The 23064-nt window shown below is 42.9% G+C and overlaps 2 protein-coding genes across 4 annotated transcripts; one reads left to right on the top strand and one right to left on the bottom strand.

Annotated features, from left to right (window-relative positions):
* Window positions 1–327: 327 nt before the first annotated feature.
* ZC2HC1C (zinc finger C2HC-type containing 1C) lies at window positions 328–11930 on the bottom strand. Its single transcript, XM_006053892.4, has 3 exons — window positions 11380–11930; window positions 9242–10589; window positions 328–2834 (listed from the first exon to the last, which is right to left on the bottom strand). Exons 2-3 carry the CDS (start codon window positions 10568–10570, stop codon window positions 2571–2573), a joined length of 1593 nt encoding a protein of 530 aa, XP_006053954.3. The 5' UTR covers window positions 10571–10589; window positions 11380–11930; the 3' UTR covers window positions 328–2570.
* A 4675-nt stretch (window positions 11931–16605) lies between these two features.
* Window positions 16606–22964, top strand: ACYP1 (acylphosphatase 1). 3 transcript variants are annotated; one of them, XM_006053890.4, is made up of 3 exons: window positions 16606–16758; window positions 17202–17299; window positions 22539–22964. In XM_006053890.4, the coding sequence occupies exons 2-3, from the start codon at window positions 17210–17212 to the stop codon at window positions 22752–22754; spliced, it is 306 nt and encodes a 101-aa protein (XP_006053952.3). In that variant the 5' UTR covers window positions 16606–16758; window positions 17202–17209; the 3' UTR covers window positions 22755–22964. The 3 variants fall into 3 exon arrangements, with proteins under 3 accessions (XP_006053952.3, XP_025150968.3, XP_006053953.3); XM_025295183.3 differs by having other exon boundaries at window positions 16683–16790; XM_006053891.4 differs by having other exon boundaries at window positions 16710–16851.
* The last annotated feature ends 100 nt before the right edge of the window (window positions 22965–23064 follow it).

The following is a 23064-nucleotide window of genomic DNA, read 5'->3' on the forward strand; positions in this document are numbered from 1 at the left end:
AACCATGGAGATAATTTAGTGGTTCATGCTGATCATTAAATCTCACAGAATCATGAACATTAAGGAGGGAAACACTATATCATTTCTCTGCTACCTCCTGTGTAGCTGTGAAAAGTGACAAATTGATGACCTACAGCAAATGTTGGCCAAAGGTGCTGTGTTGCATTCAACAGACTGCTGTTAATACTGTCTCAGCATGTCTGCATATACTTTTCAACAAAGTGAGTCTTACTGTGAGATTTTTTTCCCATTGCTTAACCTTTTGAACTTTAAAAATTTATAGCGTCTACTTACTAAAGGTTCTTGGATACAGTAGTATAACACAGAGACATTAACAAGCAGCATTTATTTATCCTCTGTCATCCTCTGCTATCCAGGAAGAGACTTAGAAAAAGGGTTCTTTCTTCTTCCCAAAGATCCAATCAAGCTAAATTTAAAAGACTAATGGATATTCCTGTTATAATCAAGGCCCAAACATGTTGAGCTCAAAGGGAGCACTAGGGCACTGGCTGTTTGTTTCTCTAGCAGCGTAGGAAGCGCTCCCCACACACACACTTGTTCCCCCCGGAGGCCCCCGGCCTGTGCCCTTATAACACCATCCAGAGGTTCTCACCAGACAGACAAGGCAAGTAAGTGAAGCACGCCAGGCAGGTGGTGCTCTCTGTGCTCCACCCCGTCTGGAAGGAGCAACTGGTTCCGAACCCCACTCGGTGCTGAGTAGAGCTGCAGGCCCAGGTTTCCAAAACTTCCAGTTTTTCAAAAGATGCTCCATATCACTATTTTTAAATGTCAGATTATATATTTAATGCTATGTCAGTCAAAACATACCTGTGAAGCAAAGCAGTCCACAGGCTACCACTTCGTGACCTTGGCCACCACTCATTGTCATCATCTATTGCTTTTACTATCAAGTGTGAAACTTAAAAGTGGGTACCTCATTAAACTTGCCGGGGAACTGTGTATATTGGGTTAAATATCTGGTGTTCCTCTGTGAGGTTTCTTTAAATGAACAACCAGAGGTGCCATTATGTTATACCTCTTTTTCTTTGTAACAGGAAAAGCATAAAGCAATATATGCTGTTTTTTAAAATATATATGATTAGTTTTCAGCCTAGTGTCCAGCAGCTTCACAGCTAAAGCCTTAAAGATGGGCATATCAAATTGGTCTGATCTGTTGGCTCAGCCACTCGGCAGAAGCTGCAGAGGAAATGGAACAAGAGTAAGTGGCCATCTGTAGTTAGTGAATATGGCTTTGTGGTCTGCACAGTCCCCTTTGCCCAGGTCAGCTTCGTTGACTTTTCTCCAGTATCTTAAACTAACAGTTTGAGTAATGCTTTCAGGACAGTAATCTTATTAGTATTTCAGACCTTTTGTGCTCACTTCATTCTACCTGAACTGATATTTCCCCCATTAGACACTGTCTTATCACTTCTCCTGTTTGACAAGTCTGAAAGTGAAGTCACTCAGTCGTGTCTGACTCTTTGCAAACCCATGGACTATAGTCTACCAGGCTCCTCCGTCCATGGGATTTTCCAGGCAAGAATACTGGAGTGGGTTGCCATTTCCTTCTCCACTGACAAGTCTAGGACTCACTCATTTTATGATTTAATTTTAAATTCACCAAACCTAGTTTTTCAGTGCCTAATTATGAAGGTTACTTGCAGTAGGCACGATTCTGCTGAGAAAATTTTAGATCTGGCATCTTTTCCTTCAAAGTTTACTTTTCAGAAGAGAAGTTTACTGTGATATAATCAGTACGGACATGTGACACTGAAATGTCCCAGCTTGCTTGGGGGGTACATTTTGCTGCGTCATTTTCAAAGTCATCAAACCAAACTGATTTGAAAGCAGAGTGCTAGCAACAGCTGAAATTAAAGTTCCTTCCTTCCTTCCTTTTTTTTTTTTTTGACATATGAAATCCATTAGAAAAGAACAACTACAGAGACATAGTGTGCTTTCTCCCACCCCTACCCTGTAAAGTACATAAAGATGAGGTTCCCTTTATTACACAGTACAACATGGGAGGGTTTAGGACATACTGGCGCCCCAGCCTTACATACTTGTATTGACTTTCTGCCAGGACCATGTACCAGGGAGGTCATTTGCCTTACAGCAGAAGTGTATTTTTTATAAGAGATACCATGCATGATCCTGTGACACCAGTGAGCCAGATTCTTACAAGAACGAGAGGAGTTAACCGGAACCACAGACATACATGCAGAGGCAGTGGCAAGAAGGCACAACAAATGCAGGCACTTAACTAGCACAAACCATAATCAGGCTTGCAAGAAGAGAGCTTTAATGTAGCCTGCTCACTGCTCTTAAGTTTCTTCACCCATCAGTTCTCAGAGCAATTACATCAGGCACATCAGCCGGAGGTGGTGATTTAGTGGGAAGCTGAGGCTTCTTTTTGCATCTTGCTGCTTAGCACTGATCTCAGCTCTGCAGGCAGATCTGGGATATGTAAAAGTGTTAGTTCTTTCTGCTCTGCATCAAATTATTCTCCTACTTACTGCTCAAGAGAAGCAGAAACCTTCTGAACCATCGAGGAGGTTTCCACTATTGTCTGCTCAACTGTAGTGCTTTCTTGGAGGCGGAGGACGGTTCTTGATGGTCTTACACTTGGGGATGTGCCGCTCTGCCACCTTGGGAGCAAAGTGGCGGCTACAGTGAGGGCACTGAATATAGTCGGGATTTTCTACAGGCAGGATGGGAGGCAGGTCTGAGGGGTTTCCACCTTTGGCAATCACCTGCTGGAACTCTCGAGCCTGACGGAGGGTACGGATGAAGGATTCATGCTTCTGTCTCCAGTTGCTCTTCCGAGGAGGTTCAACCTGTAAGTTAAAGAAAGACTGATCATTTAACTTGGTATCTAGGTCATCCCCTTCCTGAGTCTCCGTTAGAATGATAGTAAGGAAGTTAAAAGGGTGTTAATACACAAGGTCAAAGAGAACAGGAAAGGAGCAACAATGATAACTGACTTGCCAGAGTGCAGACACTTAAACCTAAGGGCCTGCAAAGGCGGATATCACTGAGAGGCAAGCTGGTTTCCCCTGAGAGGCTTAATGCTTGTAAATACAGGTAGTGGAAAGGGGAGGTACAGGGCTGGGAACAGGTCGGCTCCTATGGCTCCTCTCCACCTTGCATGTCCAAGTGCCCAGTACTTCCAACACCCTCTCTGGAGAAACTGAACCAGACAGGTTTCAGACTCAGGATATCCAGGCATAATGGAGAACAGGGTTAATCTAAGAGCTGAAATGGGATTAAGGGCAAGTTGTACGTGATGTATTGTGTCCCCCACCATCCTCCAGAGTACCAGGCACACTGGCACCCTCATAGGAGATGAGAGTTCTCTGGATGCATCAAGCAGTTGAGAGAAGTTGAAATGCTGACTCTGAGCAACCCCACTTAAAAGGCTCACTGTTTGATAACCCCAATATGAAAGCCCTCAGTCAACAAGTCCCACTTAAGCTTAAGTATGAATGGACAGACAAGTATCACTAGACATTTGAGTAAAGCTCTGGCTTTAAACTTTCCTGACTTCAGACTACACTACAAAGCTACAGTCATCAAGACAGTATGGTACTGGCAGAAAAACAGAAATTTAGACCAATGGTACAAGATAGAAAGCCCAGAGATAAACCCATGCACCTATGGGCACCTTATTTTTGACAAAGGATGCAAGAATATACAATGGAGAAAAGACAAGTCTTGTCAGTAAGGTGCTGGGAAAACAAGACAGCTACATGTAAAAGAATGAAATTAGAATACTTATTACCACCATACACAAAGATAAACTCAAAACAGATTAAAGATCTAAACGTAGACCAGAAACTATAAAACTCAGAGAAAAAATAAGCCGAATACAGTGACATAAATCACAGCAAGATCCTCTATGACCCACCTAGAGTAATGGAAATAAACAAAGGAGATCTAATTAAACTTAAAAGCTTTTGCACAGCAAAGGAAACTATAAACAAGATGAAAAGATAATCCCCCAGAATGGAAAAAAAATAGTTATAAATAAAGCAACTGACAAAGGATTAATCTCCAAAATATACAAGCTCAGGCAGCTTAATATTAGAAAAATAAACAACTCAATCAAAAATGGGTAGAAGACCTAAATAGACATTTCTCCAAAGAAGATATAACAGATGGCTAATAAACACATGAAAAATTTGCTCAACATTGCTTATTATTAGATGCAAATCAAAACTACAATATATCACTTCACACTGGTCAGAATGCTCTATCTCTGCTCTGTTAAGTCATATCCAACTCTGCAACCCCATTAACTGTAGCCTGCCAGGCTCCTCTGTCCGTGGGATTTTCCAGGAAAGAATACTGAAGTGGATTGCCATTTCCTCCTCCAGGGGATCTTTATAACCCACAGATTGAACGCATGTCTCCTGCATTGGCAGGCAAATTCTTTACCACTGAGCTATCTGGAAAGCCAGAATGGCCATCATAAAAAAAATCTACAAACAATAAATGCTACAGGAGGTTTGCAGAAAAGGGAATCCTCTTGTACTGTTGGTGGGAATGTAAATTGATACAGCTACTATGGAGAACAGTATGGAGATTTCTTTAAAAACTAGGAATAAAATTACCATATGACCCAGCAATCCCACTACTAGGTATATACCCTGAGAAAACCACAATTCTAAAAGACACATGTATCCTAGTGTTCACTGCAGCACTATTGACAATGGCCAGGACATCTAGGCCAGGAAGCAACCTAGATGTCCATCAACAAATGAATGGATAAAGAAATTGTGGTACATATATACAATGGAATATTTCTCTGCCATAAAAAGGAACAAATTTGAGTCAGTTATAGTGAGGTGGATGAACCCAGAGCTTGTTATACAGAATGAAGTAACTCAGAAAAACAAATATTGCGTATTAACACATATATGGAATCTAGAAAAATGGTGCTGATGAACCTATTTGTAGGACAGCAACAGAGACACAGACACAGTGAACAGACTTGTGCACACAGCGGGGGAAGGAGAGAGCAGGATGCAGCACTGACACACACACATTACCATATGCAAACAGAAAGCCAGTGGGAACCTGCGGTAGGGTGCAGGGAGCTCAGCCAGGTGCTCTGTGACAACCCGGCCCAGGCGGGGGAGGTGGGAGGTGCGAGCAAGGCTCAAGAGGTAGGCTATGGCTGATTCACGTTGATGCATGGCTGAAACCACAACACTGTAAAGCAATTATCCTCCAGTTAAAAATAAGTTTTATTTAAAAATCATAATATCAACAAGTGAGTATTAGAAGAGATTTTGTCTATGAAATGAGAATATATATATTATGAAAAAGTAATGAGAAAACCAGAAGTAACTATTATAAATTAATGCTGTGATAACTAAAAAACAGAACTGTTGTAAATAATGTCAGAAAAATTACTCAGAATGGGAAAAAAGAATTAAGATGGAAAGTAGAAACCATCAGAAAATTAGAAAGCCAATCTAGAAAATCCAACACCAACCAATAGGAGTTCCAAAAAACAGGACAAGGTGGAAATTATTAAACAAATGAGACACTAAACATTCCTAGAAATAAAGGTCCTACCCTTGAGATTGAAATGGCCTACGCACTACCCAACACAATCACTGTAGAATTTCAGATTAAAGAGAGAATCCTATAAACTTTAATAAAAAGAAAAAATATATAGATTTCATATAATGGAGAAGGAAACAAAACGGCATCAGATTTCTCAACAGTAACACCAGATGCTGAAAGCTAGTGGGAAACTATCATAAAAGTTCTCACAAAATAATTTTCCATCTAGAATTCTCTATCTGGCCAATTCATCAGTCAAAAAATAAGACTATAAGATAGATATTTTCATTCATCCCATGACAAAAAAATATGCCTCCATTCACCTTTTTTAATAAGGTTCTCCAAAGCAAGGAGTCAAGCAAGAAAAAGGAAGACACAAGATGCTAGGAACAGAAGAGAAGTAAAGAGAAGGTCCCAGACAACAGGTCTGCACCAGGCCTAGAGGAGAGCCAGTCTGAACTGGAGCAGGAAGAAAACAATGGGAGGGAGGTTTCGGAATAAAAAAGTCAAATGGATAGACTATGAGAAGTGTTTTGGCAGTTACAAAAACATTAACAGGTGTCTGCGCTGGGAGGATCATTTAGGGAGGGAAAAACATTTGAGATCAGTATGTAGGAAACCAAGCAAATTAAAACATGAGTCAATTATTAACTCTGGGTACATGTGGACAGGGGCAGATTCTGTTCCCTGAGCAGTGAACAAAATTTATGTGATTATTATCACATAAATAGCTGACTACTAGTTTAACCTAAAATTGAGATTTCACTACAATGGAAGGACAGAAGTGGGAGGAGAGGGGATATGAACCCACAGTGTCCATAAGTGGAGGTGAACAGATCATGTGCCAAGCCAATAAATCAAGAAAATAAGTATATTATTTAGAAATATACATACCAGAAGAGTCATCTATCAGAACTGCCTGGGGGATAGCTGAAAGGCAAGAGAGGGATGAGGCAGAAGACTGTTGATCTGCACTACAGGTCACTTAGTAATACATGATTTTTAAATGTACTCAACCATTAGATGAAAATAATATTAAAAAGAAGGGGGAAAAAGGCAAGTAGCTACTTGGTGATGAATATAGGAAGAGATGTTATCAAAGGGAAAGAAAGGATCCATCAGGAGAGTCTTACTGAAAGAGACAAGGCAAGAGAATCAGTGTTAGAGATGGTATCTAGCAACCTTTAGAAATGAATTAGGGGAAAGTTCCTCAACCATATGATACTTTAATTCTTCGTTGTATTGAAGTTCATTCAATTAACACTTATGAATCACAAAGCACAAAGATGTAGTCTCTTACACTCAATGCACGATGTACAGTAGAGAGACCAGAAGTATGAGTCTATCAAAAATTATGTGAATAATAAAGGAGAGAAGAAAAAGCATCCATTCTTCTGAGTACACAGAAGGAATGACAGACACAAACCACTCAGCTTGCAAAGGCACAAAGCTTTGGAATAAGGCTCAGGACAGTCAGAGGAGGGGAGTGCATCTCAATCCAGACGCTTTCTGCCTTCCTATCCTCAACACAACATGTTTCCTCAAACAAGTTTCCACAAAGCCAGGGCATCTGATCTCAAAGATCCAATTGTTTTGCTTCATTGCTATGGTATTTGGGAATTTAAGAAATACAAGATTCTTTTTGGCTCTGGCCAGAAATGAACCACTGTAGTGGGACAGAGAATTCCCCAGTGGATTATTGGGTTGACCAGAAAGGAAACAGGAAAGAACAGGAACCTGTGATCATATCATTATCTGCAAGAGCAAAATGTTGACTTCTCATTGGCAACAGGATTTCAGGGAGATCATCGATAAACATAGAAACGACTTTCTTGTAGTCATTTCCCATACTAAAAGAAATAACTCTAACTGCAAAAAACATCTCTTAACAGCCATCACATAAATGTGAGTTTTTAAAGGCCCCACAAATACACAAACTATAAAGTGCTAATGGACAAGAAATGCTAGCGCAGCCGTGGGGAGGGTTGGAAGGAAATGAAAATAAAATAATGCTTATATTTTATATAAATATTTTATTTAGAGACAGGGCTTTGAGATCATGTGGTCAAGGCTTTCCCACATTTTGGTCATTTGCATACCACTTTCACCTTATCCTCCTTACTATTTTTCTTTAAAGTCAATATTCCTAGAAATCAAGGGCTTGTTATGGTTTACTTTCCTAATACACATTAAAATTACTAAAATAAAAATTGTTTGTCAACATGCCATACTTATTTACAATCCCGGTGGTATAACCTTGACAAGGTATAACCAGACAATCTTCTCCCGATCTGACTGTCCAAATGTGCTTATGAAGTTCTCCCAAACGTATGGAAGTGTCTTGAAGTCACTTTTTACAACCTAGTTTTTCTGCAGCTAGGAATGTTCACCAAAAATAAAGTCCTCTATCCCAGAAAAAAAATCACTCCTAGGCATATATCTGAAGAAAACCATAATTCAAAACGATATACACACCCTGATGTTCACAGCAGTACTACTTAGAATAGCCAAGATATGGAAGCAACCTAAATGTCCGGCAACAGAGGGATGGATAAAGATGTGGTACATATACACAATGGAATATTGCTCAGCCATAAAAAAAGAATGAAATAATGCCATCTGTAGCAATATGGATGGACCTAGAGATTGTCAGACTGAATGAAGAGAAAGCCAAATATCATATGATACCACTTATATGTGGAAAAAAATTTTTTAATGGTACAAATGTGCTTGTTTGCAGAACAGAAATAAGAGTCACGGATGTAGGGAACAAACCTGTGGTTGCCAAGGAGGAGTTTCAGGGGGGTATAAACTGGAAGATTGAGATTGAGATATACAGACTACTGTATATAAAATAGATAACTAATAAGGACCTGCTGTATAGCACAGGGAACTCAATACTCTGCAATGACCTATATGGGGAAAGAATCTAAAAAAGAGTTATATATGTGTAGATATAGAGATGTCTATACCTATATATGACTGATTCACTTTGTTGTACACCTGAAACTAACACAATATTGTAAATCAACTATACTCCAATAAAAATTATGTGAAAAATAAAGTCCTCCACCTTTAAATTGTTTACACTCTAAATGGGGAGAAAAAGAATTCCAAACTTAATCATGTGTTTCATGTATTTACTAAGAAGGTATATCAAAATTAGACAAACTGGGAAAAGTAGATAGAGTTCCAGGAGTGGTAACAAGTCCTAATTTGGGGTGATGGTAGAATATATTATAAAGAATGAGGAATTTCGTCAGGGTAGTGAAATGCTTCATAATATTTTTTTTTCACTCTCTTAAATTTTCTATAGTAAGTGTTTATTACTTATGTAATCAAAACGACATATTTTTTTAAGTCTAGATTTTGGAGTCATTCTGACCCAGATTTATATGCTGCCATTTAAAGCTGTTTGTGATCTTAAGCAAGTTAACCTGAGACTTGATTACTGAACTGATAAGACAATGAAATCTTCACAGGGCTGTAGTGAGGAACATATGAAAACCTCCCATCACTGTGACTGGCACACAGCAGTAATCAGTAAATCAAATGTGAATTTGTTCTCCCTACAAGACACATGAAATCTTTCTAAAGAAAATGGATGAGGACATAACAGGCTCTTAAAAGTGATCCCCACTCAATGGCAAATCCATAAGGCCCTTGTTACCTTGACTGAAGCTGGACCCTTCCAGTTCAAGTACTGCTCTAGTTCTGTGCCCTTGGCCCGGGCCCTGGAGGAGTCAAACACTTTCCTCTTGGAACCCTGCATCCTGCGGCAGATGCTGGAGTGTCTCTCCAGCCTGAGCAAGAGAAACTTTCGGCTGCAGTGGCTGCACTCGCCCAGTTCTGGCTCTTCAGTGGAACAGCTGGAGCCTGACGAGTCTGGTGCCCTGGATGAGCTAGAATTGCTGGTGTATCTCTGCAAAGCGTTGAGCGGCGCTTCTGTAGCTTGAGAAAACTTCTCCTTCAATGGCCTTGAGACTCGGTCTCGGATTTTGTTATTGCTTGCCACGAGTCTTTCCCTTTTGAGCTTCTGAATTCTATAATTAGAGAACTGGAATGGACTAGAATTCTCTTGAGATTGTCCCCAAGTTTCGTCTTCTCCTGCGTCTCTGTTGAAGACCTCCTCAGACCCAAGTGCTGGAGAGAAGATAGGTTTGTATGTGGTGATGCTATTATCTTTAACTCTCCTCCGTGAGAGCACCATTCTCTGTAGCTCTCTTTTTTCATTTTCCTCAGCCTGTTCTTTTCCCTTCTGGATCCTTCTGAGTTCCTCCTCCGTCTTCTTCAGCTTTTCCCTCAGAAGAGTCTCTTTTCTGCGTATTTCCTCCCCTAAGCTCTCCCCTGCAGCTTCTAGTCTTTGGATTTGCATCCACTCCGTCCTGTTGGCATTTGCCATGACCCTTTCCTCCTGAGTGGCAGCAACTGGACCAACCATCGATGAATTCACCCAGTTCCTGGAACCAAAGCTACTGTACGAATACTTTCTTGGCTCAGGGGTTCTTGGAGAGGCGTTCTGGTCTCCATCAGTGCCAGCCTCACCTGTACTATGGGACTTCCGATGAAACACAGGTTTCAGAGGGTATGCTCGGTCAACCCCCACTCGCTTCTTTGTCAAGGGGATGAATTCCTGGTCATTTGTTTTGGGATACCGGCACTGAGGGTCTGATGTGTAAAACAAACCCTTGGCTTGGCCCTGGGGATTGCTCCTTGAATCGTGCTGGCTCATTCCAGCACAGTGGGGATACGAACAGCTCTGGGCTTTTGTGCAGGTGTTCCACTTGGGGTGAGTGCAGAGATTATCCAGCATCAGTTCTTGGTTACTCAAATGTTTCTGCTGGAAAGTGTTCCTCGGGTGCCCTGTAGAGGACCGCTGGCAAGAGTCACCTTTTCTATAGGGGTCTTGCTTAGCTGAATGGAGCTCTGGAGAATCCCTTTTATTATGTGGGAGCATAACGCCCATAGGCAGAGGCAACACCAACTGGAGACCAGCCATTCAGGGCCTGGACTGAAGCCTAGGGGAGATTTAAACCAGACATGTGAGGAGTTTGTCTGAGGTTTACCTCCACTGCTAAAGTATAACTGTTTCTACAACTGCCTAACCACAATTTCCCTTAGACTTTTTAGGGACACTGGTGCTGGGTCCACCAGAGCTTTCATTCAATAAGCATTTGGTGAATGCTTACTGTGTTCTGTGGGTGCTTATTAGGTTCTGAGGATAGAAAAAAGAGTGTGATACAGGTGTTCCTGCCACCTACCTTTCCTTTATATCACTACCAGCCTCTTCCATACACAGTGATGCTCCCGCATACACAATAATACACTCCACAGCAGATGGAAAGAGCTATTGGATTGAAAGTCAGTTTTTAGGCCTGTGACACAGGACAAGCAGCTTCCCCTCGCTGGGGATTCGCCCAGAGTTACAGGACTGGAATTTAGGGGCCGTAAGACTCTGAGTCCAGCCCCATCATTTTATAGGCGAGAAAACTGCAGCCCATTGGTAAGTGACCGGCACAAAAACTCTCGGGGCTTCCCTCCTGCTGGAACCGTGCTTGACTCTAAAGAGCACAGAGCCGGTTCAGGGCATGCAGCAGGTGCCTGGCTGCCAAACCCTCACCCAAGGACCACACGATCCGGCCACCGCGGGTTTAGATCGGAACGCGGAAGTTGCGTTCTGTCCTGGAGGGTCACCCGGGACGTCCCCGACTTGTGACTCCGCTTCGGAGACAAGCCCTCGGCTCTTCACTCCGTCGGGCCTTGGGAGATCGATGCGCTGACCCCTTGCCTTCCCGCCCTTCCGCGTACCTGAGGCTTTTTTGGAGGTGGCTCCCGCTTAGGGGAAGCCGCAGGACTCAGGTTCCCTCACCACTCGCCCTCCCGCAGCCGCCGGCCGCGCAGGCGCTCTCAGAGGGCAGCTGTTATTCCCGTTGCCTGGAGACGGGGGCACGTGCGCGCGCCCAGCCCCGCGCCGCCGCGAATTCGGCTGGGGCGTGCGCAAGCGCAGTCCGCGCACCCGGGGCCGCCGGGGCCGCGGGCGCGGTCCAGCAGGGTCACTAGACTGGGTGTCCCGCCAACTCTGCAGCTCAGTCCAGCCCTGCCCTTGGGGAACGTTGGTAGCGGGTGGGAGAGGCTCTCCTGGGGCTCCGTCAGAGAGCTTGTATTTTTCTCAGAGCGATGCTCTCTGATCCTGGGGTGTGCCCTTCTCTGGCAAAGGACGGAGCGCCTAGATGCGCCCTCAGGTCATTCTGCCGCAAGATTCCTGTGTCGGCCCTCCTCTTAGCGGGAGTGGGCATGCTGATCGCCTTTCTTGGCACGCTCGGCTGCTTGGTACCGGCCCCAGGTACGGCTGTCGACTCTCTGTCCATGCTTTTCCTCGCACATAATATGGAGCTTGCGTCAGATTTTAGCAACTCTGCTAGGTTTTGCTACGCAGTCTCCTTCCGGGGAAGTTTCTGTAGCCAGTCTCATTATTTTGATATAATGTTTTCCTCTCATGTGGTAACTCTGGCCCTGTCTTCTTAGGGCCCAAGAATGACTCAGACAAGTGTAAAGATAATGAAGTTAACCACCAGATCCAAAATACTCAGTATAACCTGGTTTCAACCCTAAAGATATTCCATAACTTGTTAACATCAGAAGAAAGTTTATTTGTCTTCATACTTCAGTTCATTTGTGCAAGCTGTTTGAAACAGGCAGCTTACTCTTTTTCCCTTGTAACTACTTAAAAAGATTAATGCACGTGGAAAATAATACAGACAGCAGTGGTCGGTGTTACTACTTCAACATGTCATATTGCAGCTTTTACATGTTATAAATTCCTTGGTGGTGCTCCAAAGCAGTCTTTTGATGCCCTGTTTTCTCTCCTAGTTGTCTCTCAACTGCCTTCTCTGTGTATGCATTTCCAGACGTTTCTCACTCTTTTCAAGGTCCCAATTATCTCAGCATGGGGCTTGCCTGTCATCAACTCCCAAAGCTCCCCTCTAGCCTGGCAGAATTTCCCAGGGTGCCTCCTTCCATCTTGACTTCTTTCCATCTTGTTTCAGAGGGAAAAAAATCTTTGTCTTTCCTTGAGTTCTCTTGACTTAGTCCCTTTCAGTACCTTCCAGGAATTGACTCACTATACCCATCCATCTTGCTAACTTCAAGTTGTATCCATCCACACACACTGGTTTTAAAATATGCTCAGCTTTGCCTTACAAAAAAAAAAAAAAACAAACTTCCTTTGCCTTGACCTCACCTCTCACCTTAGGGCCCCAGTCTTTTCTCTTCTTCTCCACAAGACTTCTTAATAGAAAGCTTTACATTTGCTGCCCCTACTTCTTTGACTCTCCCTCATTGTCCAGTCCATTGTGGTCTGGTTTCCCCGTCTCTGCTTTGAACGGACCAGGCTACCAGTGACCTTCCAATGACCCTAAAGACAAAAGCTGCTATTTCTTCAGCCTACTCTTTGACATTATTGATTTTTTCTCCCCGTTGGAACTCGCTTCTCACTTGCTTCTCTGTGCGTTCTTGGTTTCTTTTTTCATGTCCTTGTTCCATCTTCTTTCATATTTTGGATTTATGTCTTTTCCTCACCTGCCTCCCAAATGTAGTTGTTCTCCAAAGCCCGCTTATTTCTCATATAAGTGCAGTTTCAGACATTCTCTTCCTTAATGATTGCAACCAAATGCTGGGATTTCAGTTCTCACCTATGTTTCAATGGCATCTACCTTAGTTCTCTCCCTTAGTAACAGACTCACGTTTCCAAATGCCCACGTAGCACATCCACATGAATGTTCCTCAGGTATCTCAAAGTCAATATTGACATAAAACACACTTGTGATTACCTCCCTATTTCCCAAGCCACTTCTCCAGTGTTCCCTCTCATGCTGAAACATCAGTCTTCTTCCACTCCCCACTATTTGTCACCCCTTCTAATGAGTCAGCAGGCTCTGCTGAATTTATTCTGCAGTGTCTCTTATATATGTCCCTTCCTTTTCATTTCTCCTACCCTAGGTGAGTTTCCTCTTCACTGCTCACTGGGGTGGCACCACTCTCCTAACTGCTGTACATCTGCTTCTTTTGGCTGTTCTGAGTCTTCACTGTGGTGTGTAGGAGCTTCTCTAGTTATGATGTGTGAGTTTTAGTTTTCTGACTGGGGATCGAATGTGCATTGAAAGGTTAACCAGTGGACCCCCGGGAAAGTCCCTATCCTAAATCCTAAATACATCTGAACCTGTCATTCTCCCACCCAATGGCTTCTTCTTTACCTACAGGATAAAGCTGAAACATGCCTTGCCTCCCCAGAGTCAACCCTAGCTGTGTTTTAGGGGTACCTGGAAAGCAGTTTTTCCGGAGGTAAGGCCTTGGTATCAATCTTTTGTAAACTTTCCCCCAATGTCCTAATGTACAGCCAGGGTTGATATATACCCAGTAGTATATCAGTAGTATATACTCAGTAATATACACTCAGGGTCCAGCCACATCTGACTACTCATACTCTCTTACCTCAGTGGCCTTCCTCCAACTCCATGTGCTGGAAGGTAGTAGAACATAGCATTCCGTACAGAGTAGGCTCTGTACTCAGGCTGCTTGGAACTAAACCCCAGCTCCATCACTTACTCTTTGTGGTTGTGTAACCTTGGGTAATATGCCGTTTCCTCCAAGAACGCTTTCCCAGTCTTGCCAGCCAGAAGGAATCTCTCTGCTCCTTTGTGCTCTCATAATATTTTTTGTCACAGGGCTGGCTCGTGATGAGCTCTCAATGGATGTTCATGGAACTGAATTCGCATGTTGTGCATTGCATTGTCATCATTTGCATGCATATTTGTCCCTTATGTGAAATAAAAAAGCTCTTTAAGGACAAAGATTATATACCATCCATCTTTGTATATCCTACAGTGTGTATACATGTAGGTGCTGAATAGTTTGATGCTACAGAGAAACTAGGTTTTTTTTTAATAAATTTTAAAGAAATAACATCAGCCAGTTACTCTGTTCAGCATTATTTTCAAATATTGCCCAGCATGACAATTCAGTCCAACCTCACTGCCACCCCCATACCAGCACTGAGGTCATATGACTCTCCAGGATCTGGACCCTCACTTTGTAGTGGGGAACTAATGGAATAATGAATCTCCATGGCCTGCAAATCCATCTCACCTTGCCAAGTCTGCCAATCTGGCATACATATGGAGTCTTATGGAGGAATGTAAAGTACACAGCACTCCAAAGGGCAACAGTAAGCACCACAGTTTATCTTCATTCACATTCTTTACATATATATATATATGTGTATAATTTTTGTTTGTTTATTTTTGACTACACTAGGTCTTCATTGCTGTGCTCAGGCTTTCTCTAGTTGTGGCAAGTGAGGGCTACTGTCTGTTGCAGTGCAAGGGCTTCTCATTGAGGTGGCCTCCCTTGTTGCAGAGCACAGGCTCTAGGCACTTGACCTTCAGCAGTTACAGCACGTAGGCTCAGTAGTTGTGGCTCTCAGGCTCTAGAGCACGGGCTCAGTAGTTGTAGCACATGGAGTTGGTTGCTCTGTGGCATGTGAGATCTTCCTGGATCAGGGATCAAATCCGAGTACCCTGCACTGGCAGGCAGATTCTTATCCACTGTGCCACCAAGGAAGCCCCTTATGCATTCTTAATCATAGGATATCTGGATATAAATGCCTACAAGGTGACCTTTGGCTTCCCTTGTGACTCAGACAGTAAAAAGTCTGCCTCCAATGCAGGAGACCTGGGTTCGATCCTGGGGGGGGGAAGATCCCCTGGAGAACAAAATGACAACCTACTCCAGTATTCTTGCCTGGAGAATTCCATGGGCAGAGGATCCTGGTGGGCTACAGTCCATGGGATCACAAAGAGTCAGACATGACTGAGTGACTGAAACACACGAGATGACCCTACTTTTAACAATCAACACCCACAACTCCCCTTGACGATTCCCTTCCCCCTAAAGAAATTCATGCAACTTGGTCACTTGGCTTGCTGCTGCTGCTGCTGCTAAGTCGCATCAGTTGTGTCCAACTCTGTGCAACCCCAGAGACAGCAGCCCAACAGGCTCCTCTGTCCCTGGGATTCTCCAGGCAAGAACACTGTAGTGGGTTCCCATTTACTCCTCCAATGCATCAAAGTGAAAAGTGAAAGTGAAGTCGCTCAGTTGTGTCCGACTCTTAGCGACCCCATGGACTGTAGCCCACCAGGCTCCTCCGTCCATGGGATTCTCCAGGCAAGAGTACTGGAGTGGGTTGCCATTGCCTTCTCCGGGTCACTTGGCTTAGGTTGACTGATTCAGTTGTGATTCTGGAGCCCTGGATTATTTTGTTTGTGTTTGTGATTGGTTGCTTTAGATAAGCAACATTGTTTAGAGTTTACTTAGTAAGGTAGACTTAGTAAGGTAGACTTACTTAGTAAGGTAGACTTACTTAGTAAGGTAGACTTACTTAGTAAGGTAGACTTACTTAGTAAGGTAGACTTACTTAGTAAGGTAGACTCTGGTGGACAGCTTCCAGAATCACAGTGGGAGAAATAACCTTGTGTGCAAACCTCCTATACTCTTGTCGCTGCTGCTACCAATTCCAAACTTAGGCATGACCCAGAATTGGAGGAGAACTGAGGAAAAGGGCAGAAAAATTTTATGTCTTCTATTTAATTTTTTTGTTTTGTTTATGATGTTTAGTGTTTGCCGTCCCTCTCTGTCTCCAGAATTTAAGCTCCTCCAATCCAGGGATCCTTTCTTTTTGTTAATGTGTGTCAAGCACCTAGAAGTGTGCCTGGCACAGAAGCTCTCAGTAATTATTTACAGAATAATTGGATTTATCTCAAGTGTTTCTTCGTCTTCGTCCTTCTCCCCAGGAGAAACTTAAAAAAAAAAAAAAAAAAAGAGGTGCGCTTAGTAACCAAGGCAGGATGAGGACTCGGTCTGTAGAGTCGTGGCCGAGACCCTGGACAGATCCTCCCCAACCCCGATGCTCGGGCGCTCCTAGACTCGCGCCTCCCGAAATCCCACACTCTAGGCGGGCTCTGGGCCGAGCGCGTCGTGCGTGATTGGCCGGTGGAGGTGATAGACAGGAGAGGCGGCGAAGGAGGAGCCGCCTTCTAACCTTCCGGGCGCGGCGGTTACGCTGCTGAGGGGTGACTGTTGGCCTGGTGGTCTGCCGGGTAGTCCCTAACGCTTGAGAGGACGACAAGGAGGGTGAGCCTGGGACAGGGACCCGGGGCGTGCCCGTGAGTTCGATTAGCCCTAAAATTTAATAGGAGGAGGTACTGGCGGCAGCGTGGAAGGCAGGTCTGTAGGAAGAGGGAAGGATGGAGAGGAAGTGGGACCGGGGATGGGTGTAGGGAGGTAATTGGATAAGCAGGATAATAAGAATAATAATAAGGAGGTAATTGGATAATTGCCCCAAAAGTGGCCTCTGTGGGCAATCGCGACCCGAAGCTCCCTTGCAGGTGTCTTCCTGTTACTTCAGACACCCGCGCTTACACGTATCCGAAGTACGGGCACCTTAAGGTCAGGGAGAGGTCGCAGTGGTTAAGGATGTACAGCTATGGATGTGATGACCCTTTCTGCCTAAGGATTGGGGGCCCTGGAGTAGGATAATGAGTCCTTTATTTTGCTGCTATCCTGGTCTCTGACAGGTTTGAGCATGAGCATGGCAGAAGGGGATACCCTGATATCAGTGGATTATGAAATTTTTGGAAAGGTGCAAGGAGTGTTTTTCCGCAAGTACACTCAGGTATGTGACCCTACCTACGTTATCAGCATGGGAACAAGAGAAATGTTCCCGAAAAATATGCTTTGGAGAAGCTGGCTCTTTGTTAGCTGAATGGCAAAGAGGTGGTTTGTGGAAGAATAGGTATGAAAATGCTTTGCAATGGGTAAACCACAACGCAAATGGAAGCTTTTCTCTGTGTGTGTGTGCATGCTCAGTCGTGTCCGACTCTTCAGCTCCGCAGACTATATAGCCCTCCAGGCTCTTCTGTCCATGGGATTTTCCCAGCGAGAATACTAGAGTGGGTTGCCATTTCCTCCTCCAGGGGATCTCCTCCATCCAGGTCTCTTGGATTGGCAGGTGGATTCTTTTACCACTGAGTCACCTGGGAATCCCTACTGGAAGCTTTGTCTGCTGTTATTATTGGTCTAACAGTGGTATTGAGTACCAACACACATATGGACGAGCTTCTCTTTTACAAAGAGAAAGGGCTTCCCCAGTTCTCCCTATTGGGGCATCATCAAAACAAATCACAATTCTTATAGGAAAGTTAACACTGATCAAAGAGATGACATTTCAATGACTATGTAATTTATGTAACTGCTTCGTCTGTAGCTGTTGCATTTTCTTCAGACCTTTTTTTCTCTTAAACTTTCTCCCATTCCCCTACTTAATTCCTTAATTCTGCTCATTTTAGGTTTTAAAGAACAAATACCTTTTCCAGGGGAGGACTTCCCAGGTGGCTCAGTGGTAAAGAATCTCCTGCTAATGCAAGAGACGTGGGTTCTGTCTATCCCTAGGTCAGAAAGATCCCTTGGAGATCCTTTGGAGAAGGAAATGGCAGCCCACTCCAATATTCTTGTCAGGGAAATCCCATGGACAGAGGAGCTGGAGGGCTACAGTCCAAGGTGTCACAAAGAGTCGGACACGACTTGGGGACTAAGCAACAACACCTTTTCCAGGTGAAGCTTTTCTAATGAAAATACTGTATTCATTCCAGGGTAAGTAATAGTAACACTGAACATGGAGCCTGGTATGACATATTAGTAATTGGGATGAACAGACTATTGACAGCCTCTGCCTTAACTTCACTCATTTCAGTTCAGTCGCTCAGTTGTGTCAGACTCTTTGCGACCCCATGAATTGCAGCACGCCAGGCCTCCCTGTCCATCACCAACTCCCAGAGTTCACCCAAACTCATGTGCATCAAGTCATTGATGCCATCCAGCCATCTCATCCTGTCGTCCACTTCTCCGACTGCCCCCAATCCCTCCCAGCATCAGAGTCAACTCTAATAAGTCAGCTCTTCATATGAGGTGGCCAAAGTATTGGAGTTTCAACTTTAGCATCAGTCCTTCCAAAGAACACCCAGGACTGATCTCCTTTAGGATGGACTAGTTGGATCTCCTTGCAGTCCAAGGGACTCTCAAGAGTCTTCTCCAATACCACAGTTCAAAAGCATCAATTCTTCGGCGCTCAGCTTTCTTCACAGTCCAACTTTCAAATCCATACATGACCATTGGAAAAACCATAGCCTTGACTAGACGGACCTTTGTTGGCAAAGTAATGTGTCTGCTTTTGAATATGCTATCTAGGTTGGTCATAACTTTCCTTCCAAGGAGTAAGCGTCTTTTAATTTCATGGCTGCAATCACCATCTGCAGTGATTTTGGAGCCCCCAAAAATAAAGTCTGACACTGTTTCCACTGTTTCCCCATCTATTTCCCATGAAGTGATGGGACCAGATGCCATGATCTTCGTTTTCTGAATGTTGAACTTTAAGCCAACTTTTTCACTCTCCTCTTTGACTTTCATCAATCTTCCCTAATGACAAAGATGAAATCTTAGTTTGCCTTCTGTCTTCTATAGGGGAGTATCAGGCTACTGCCTTCCCAGTGTATCTCCAACCCCAAAAATAATGAGTTAAGACTGCAGAACTTGCCAAAGCCACTTTAAAGTTCAAACCTGAATCTTTGAAATGTGAATGTTAAGTGCCACTACCTCTTTTTCCAATGATTTGCAAATCAGTTCCTCCTGATCCCTGCTCATATATGAAGTGCCTGTTGGAAGAAAAGAATTACTGAAAGTCCTAGCAAGAGCTATGTTCCAGATAGCTTTGCCTCCAGTTACGTAGGGTAGGCTTTCCTGATAGCTCAGTTGGTAAAGAATCCGCCTGCAATGCAGGAGACCCTGGTTTGATTCCTGGGTCGGGAAGACCCCCTGGAGAAGGGATAGGCTACCTAGTCGAGTATTTTTGGGCTTCCCTTGTGTCTCAGCTGGTAAAGAATCCGCCTGCAATGCAGGAGACCTGGGTTCGATCCCTGGGTTGGGAAGATTCCCTGGAGAAGGGAAAGGCTACCCACTCCAGTATTCTGGCCTGGAGAATTCCATGGACTATAAAGTCTATGGGGTCACAAAGAGTCAGACGCAACTGAGCAACTTTCACTTTCATGTAGGGTAAGTTCCTGTGGCTTAATAAATGGATTAAAAATTAATGAAGATTAATTAAAGTTGTTGAGGGAAAAGAAGCAGATGGCAGGAGAGCCCATCTTTATAGCACCTCCCAACCCTCAGTGTAAAAAGAAAATAAAAGAATACAGAAAAACAAGTTTTAAATATTTATTTGGCTGTGGTGGGTCTCTTAGTTGTGGTTAACAGGATCTTCGTTAAGTCCTGCAGATCTTTTGTTGAGCAAGGACTCCCTAATTGGGGTTGTGGGGGTCGTGTGTCTTAGTCGCTCTGGGGCATGTAGCAAATTAGTTCCTCTACCAAGGATCAAACCCATATTGCAAGGCGGATTCTTAACCACTGTACCACCAGAGAAGTTTCTTTATCTCTGTTTTATTTATTAACTCCTGCTCTAATCTTTATTATTTCCCTTTTTTTGCTTGATTTGAGTTCAGTTTGCTCCTCTCTTTCTAGTTTCTTAATGTGGAAGGTCTATGTTATTGGTTTGAGGATAACCTTTTTTTAGATTGAGACTAGAATTGTTGACTATAATCCTTAAAATATTTCCAGATGACTGTTCAAGAGGAAATATGGTTTTGAGGGAGAATCAGCTTTTTGGAATTTTCTTAGGAGAGAGCACTACTTGCTTGTTTAGATATATAGTCAAAGCTGAACATGACTCAGCAATATTGTGTTACCATTTAAAAATAAGAACAGAATCCAGTGCCCAGACAAAACCCATAGGAAATCCCCATTCTCAACACCTGCCAAAGTTGGGAGTGTTTTGTTTACTCTCAGGAGTTCAGATAAATCACACTACAGTTTAAAATGTTATTGAACTATTATAACCTCCTGCTCAAAACCTCAACACAATCGATCTTATAGCAAGTTACCATATAAGGTAACTACGAACTAGGCATGGCCCACTCCCCTGGGTTAATATGAAGTAGGAGAGAGTGCGGTTGTTGCACAAAGTCAGTGGGATGTGGAGTATGATTCAAATCCATTCTCTGTATTCTTTTTAAATGCTTCAGTCTACATCCCTTAATCATGCTTTAGATATCTCTTATTTTTCTTCATTCCTTAATTTCCTCCATATCCTTTAAACTGTTATTTGACCGAAGTCTCTTTTGTTCATTATGCAAACATGTCTTTGCTTTGAACATAACTGATTTAATGAATACTTCAGTTCCTCATCAAACATACTTTTGCTCTGCATAACATTTTCTTTGGCCAACTCCAGCAATTTCCCATATTTACTAGATCACTAGTCCAGCATTTGGACATGCAGTCATGTTAACTCCCATTTTCTTTTGTAATCCAACTCCTTCTATTTAGATAGAATGTAACAAGCAATAACTTTTATAAATCCTTAGTTGGAAATTTTACAAAAATAAAATTGCCTCTGAAACATTGCTACTTTCCCCCAATTTTCAGTTATTTCACAGTTAATGCTTTATAGGAAAGAACAATAAAAAGTCCAAGAAAAGAGCAGTTACAATGATTAGATGTTTTTCCTAAGCTTATTCAACATTAAAGGCCTTGTGATTATTTATACAGAAGAAAGTCAAGTGAAAACAATAGTTAATGTGGTCTTATAAAATATAGGTGTTTAGAGGCTGCTCACCAGCAACTTTTTCCTTCTCTCAGAGGATGAGAGAAAGTGGGCTTTGAATGCAAGGTAAAGACCTTGGATTAGACAGTTCCTCTACAGTGAGAACAATGGAATGATTTGCCCAGGAAATTGTGAAATACTCTCTAATGATCTTTAAAGATATAATGGACACTTAGTCATCTGGGTTTGTTTAGGTATTCAGTTCAGTTCAGTCGCTCAGTCGTGTCCGACTCTTTGCAACCCCATGAATTGCAGCACGCCAGGCCTCCCTGTCCATTACCAACTCCCGGAGTTCACTCAGACTCACGTCCATCGAGTCAATGATGCCATCCAGCCATCTCATCCTCTGTCGTCCCCTTCTCCTCCTGCCCCCAATCCCTCCCAGCATCAGAGTCTTTTCCAATGAGTCAACTCTTCACATGAGGTGGCCAAAGTACTGGAGTTTCAGCTTTAGCATCAGTCCTTCCAAAGAACACCCAGGACTGATCTCCTTTAGAATGGACTGGTTGGATCTCCTTGCAGTCCAAGGGACTCTCAAGAGTCTTCTCCAACACCACAGTTCAAAAGCATCAATTCTTCGGCGCTTAGCTTTCTTCACAGTCCAACTCTCACATCCATACATGACCACAGGAAAAACCATAGCCTTGACTAGATGGACCTTTGTTGGCAAAGTAATGTGTCTGCTTTTGAATATGCTATCTAGGCTGGTCATAACTTTCCTTCCAAGGAGTAAGCATCTTTTAATTTCATGGCTGCAGTTGGTCTTGGCTAAAGAGAAACAGAAGGATCAGATAACTTTATGCTTTTTTCTATTTAATATATCTATTAGATTCTTGATTAGAAGAAGGAAAATGAACAAGATATAATCCAGTATCCTAACAACAATCAGCCTTAGAGAATCATTTTGAAAACATCTGATTTGGTCCTAAATCTTTAGTACTTAATCAAATTGACTACACAGTGAAAAATTCTGGTGCCTGGGTTTTATAGGGTAGAAGAAGGAAATGAAGTCAAGTGGTCAACACTTCATGTTAATATCAGCAATGAGATTCTCCTTGCTGTAGTTCTGTTTTGACTGTTCTGGACAAAATTAATTTCAGTGGCTTGATTGTACGCCAAGGTTCTGGCAAGAGATTATAGTCTCGCTTTGTTTTGTTCAGTCTCACTGGATTTCTCTTTCTTGTCTTTTTCTTTCCCTTAGGCTGAGGGTAAAAAGCTTGGATTAGTAGGCTGGGTCCAGAACACTGACCAGGGCACAGTGCAAGGACAGTTGCAAGGGCCCGCCTCCAAAGTACGTCATATGCAGGCATGGCTTGAGACAAAAGGAAGCCCCAAGTCACACATCGACAGAGCAAGCTTCCACAATGAGAAGGTCATCGTAAAGCTGGACTACACAGACTTCCAAATTGTGAAATAATGGTCTGCATTTAAATTTTCCAAGATACTTAGCAGTTTTGTTTTTTATTGTTAATAGAGATAGAACTATTCTGTTGTCAATATTAGAATTTGTCAATAAGTTATTTTAGCATCAGTTACTTGATGATTACTGTGTATTATATGTGTGATGAAAGAATTACAACTATATACAGTTCTAATCAATAAAAACAGAACTTTCTGTGTAAGATAACTTATTTTCTTTTGATGAACTTCATTTTGGGCATAATAAGAGGCATTTACCCTGTGAACATCTTTGGGAAGAGAATTTGGAGGTAACTTAAGGAAGTCTG

Source organism: Bubalus bubalis, chromosome 11, assembly GCF_019923935.1.
Source record: "Bubalus bubalis isolate 160015118507 breed Murrah chromosome 11, NDDB_SH_1, whole genome shotgun sequence".
In the NCBI taxonomy this organism is placed as follows: domain Eukaryota; kingdom Metazoa; phylum Chordata; class Mammalia; order Artiodactyla; family Bovidae; genus Bubalus; species Bubalus bubalis.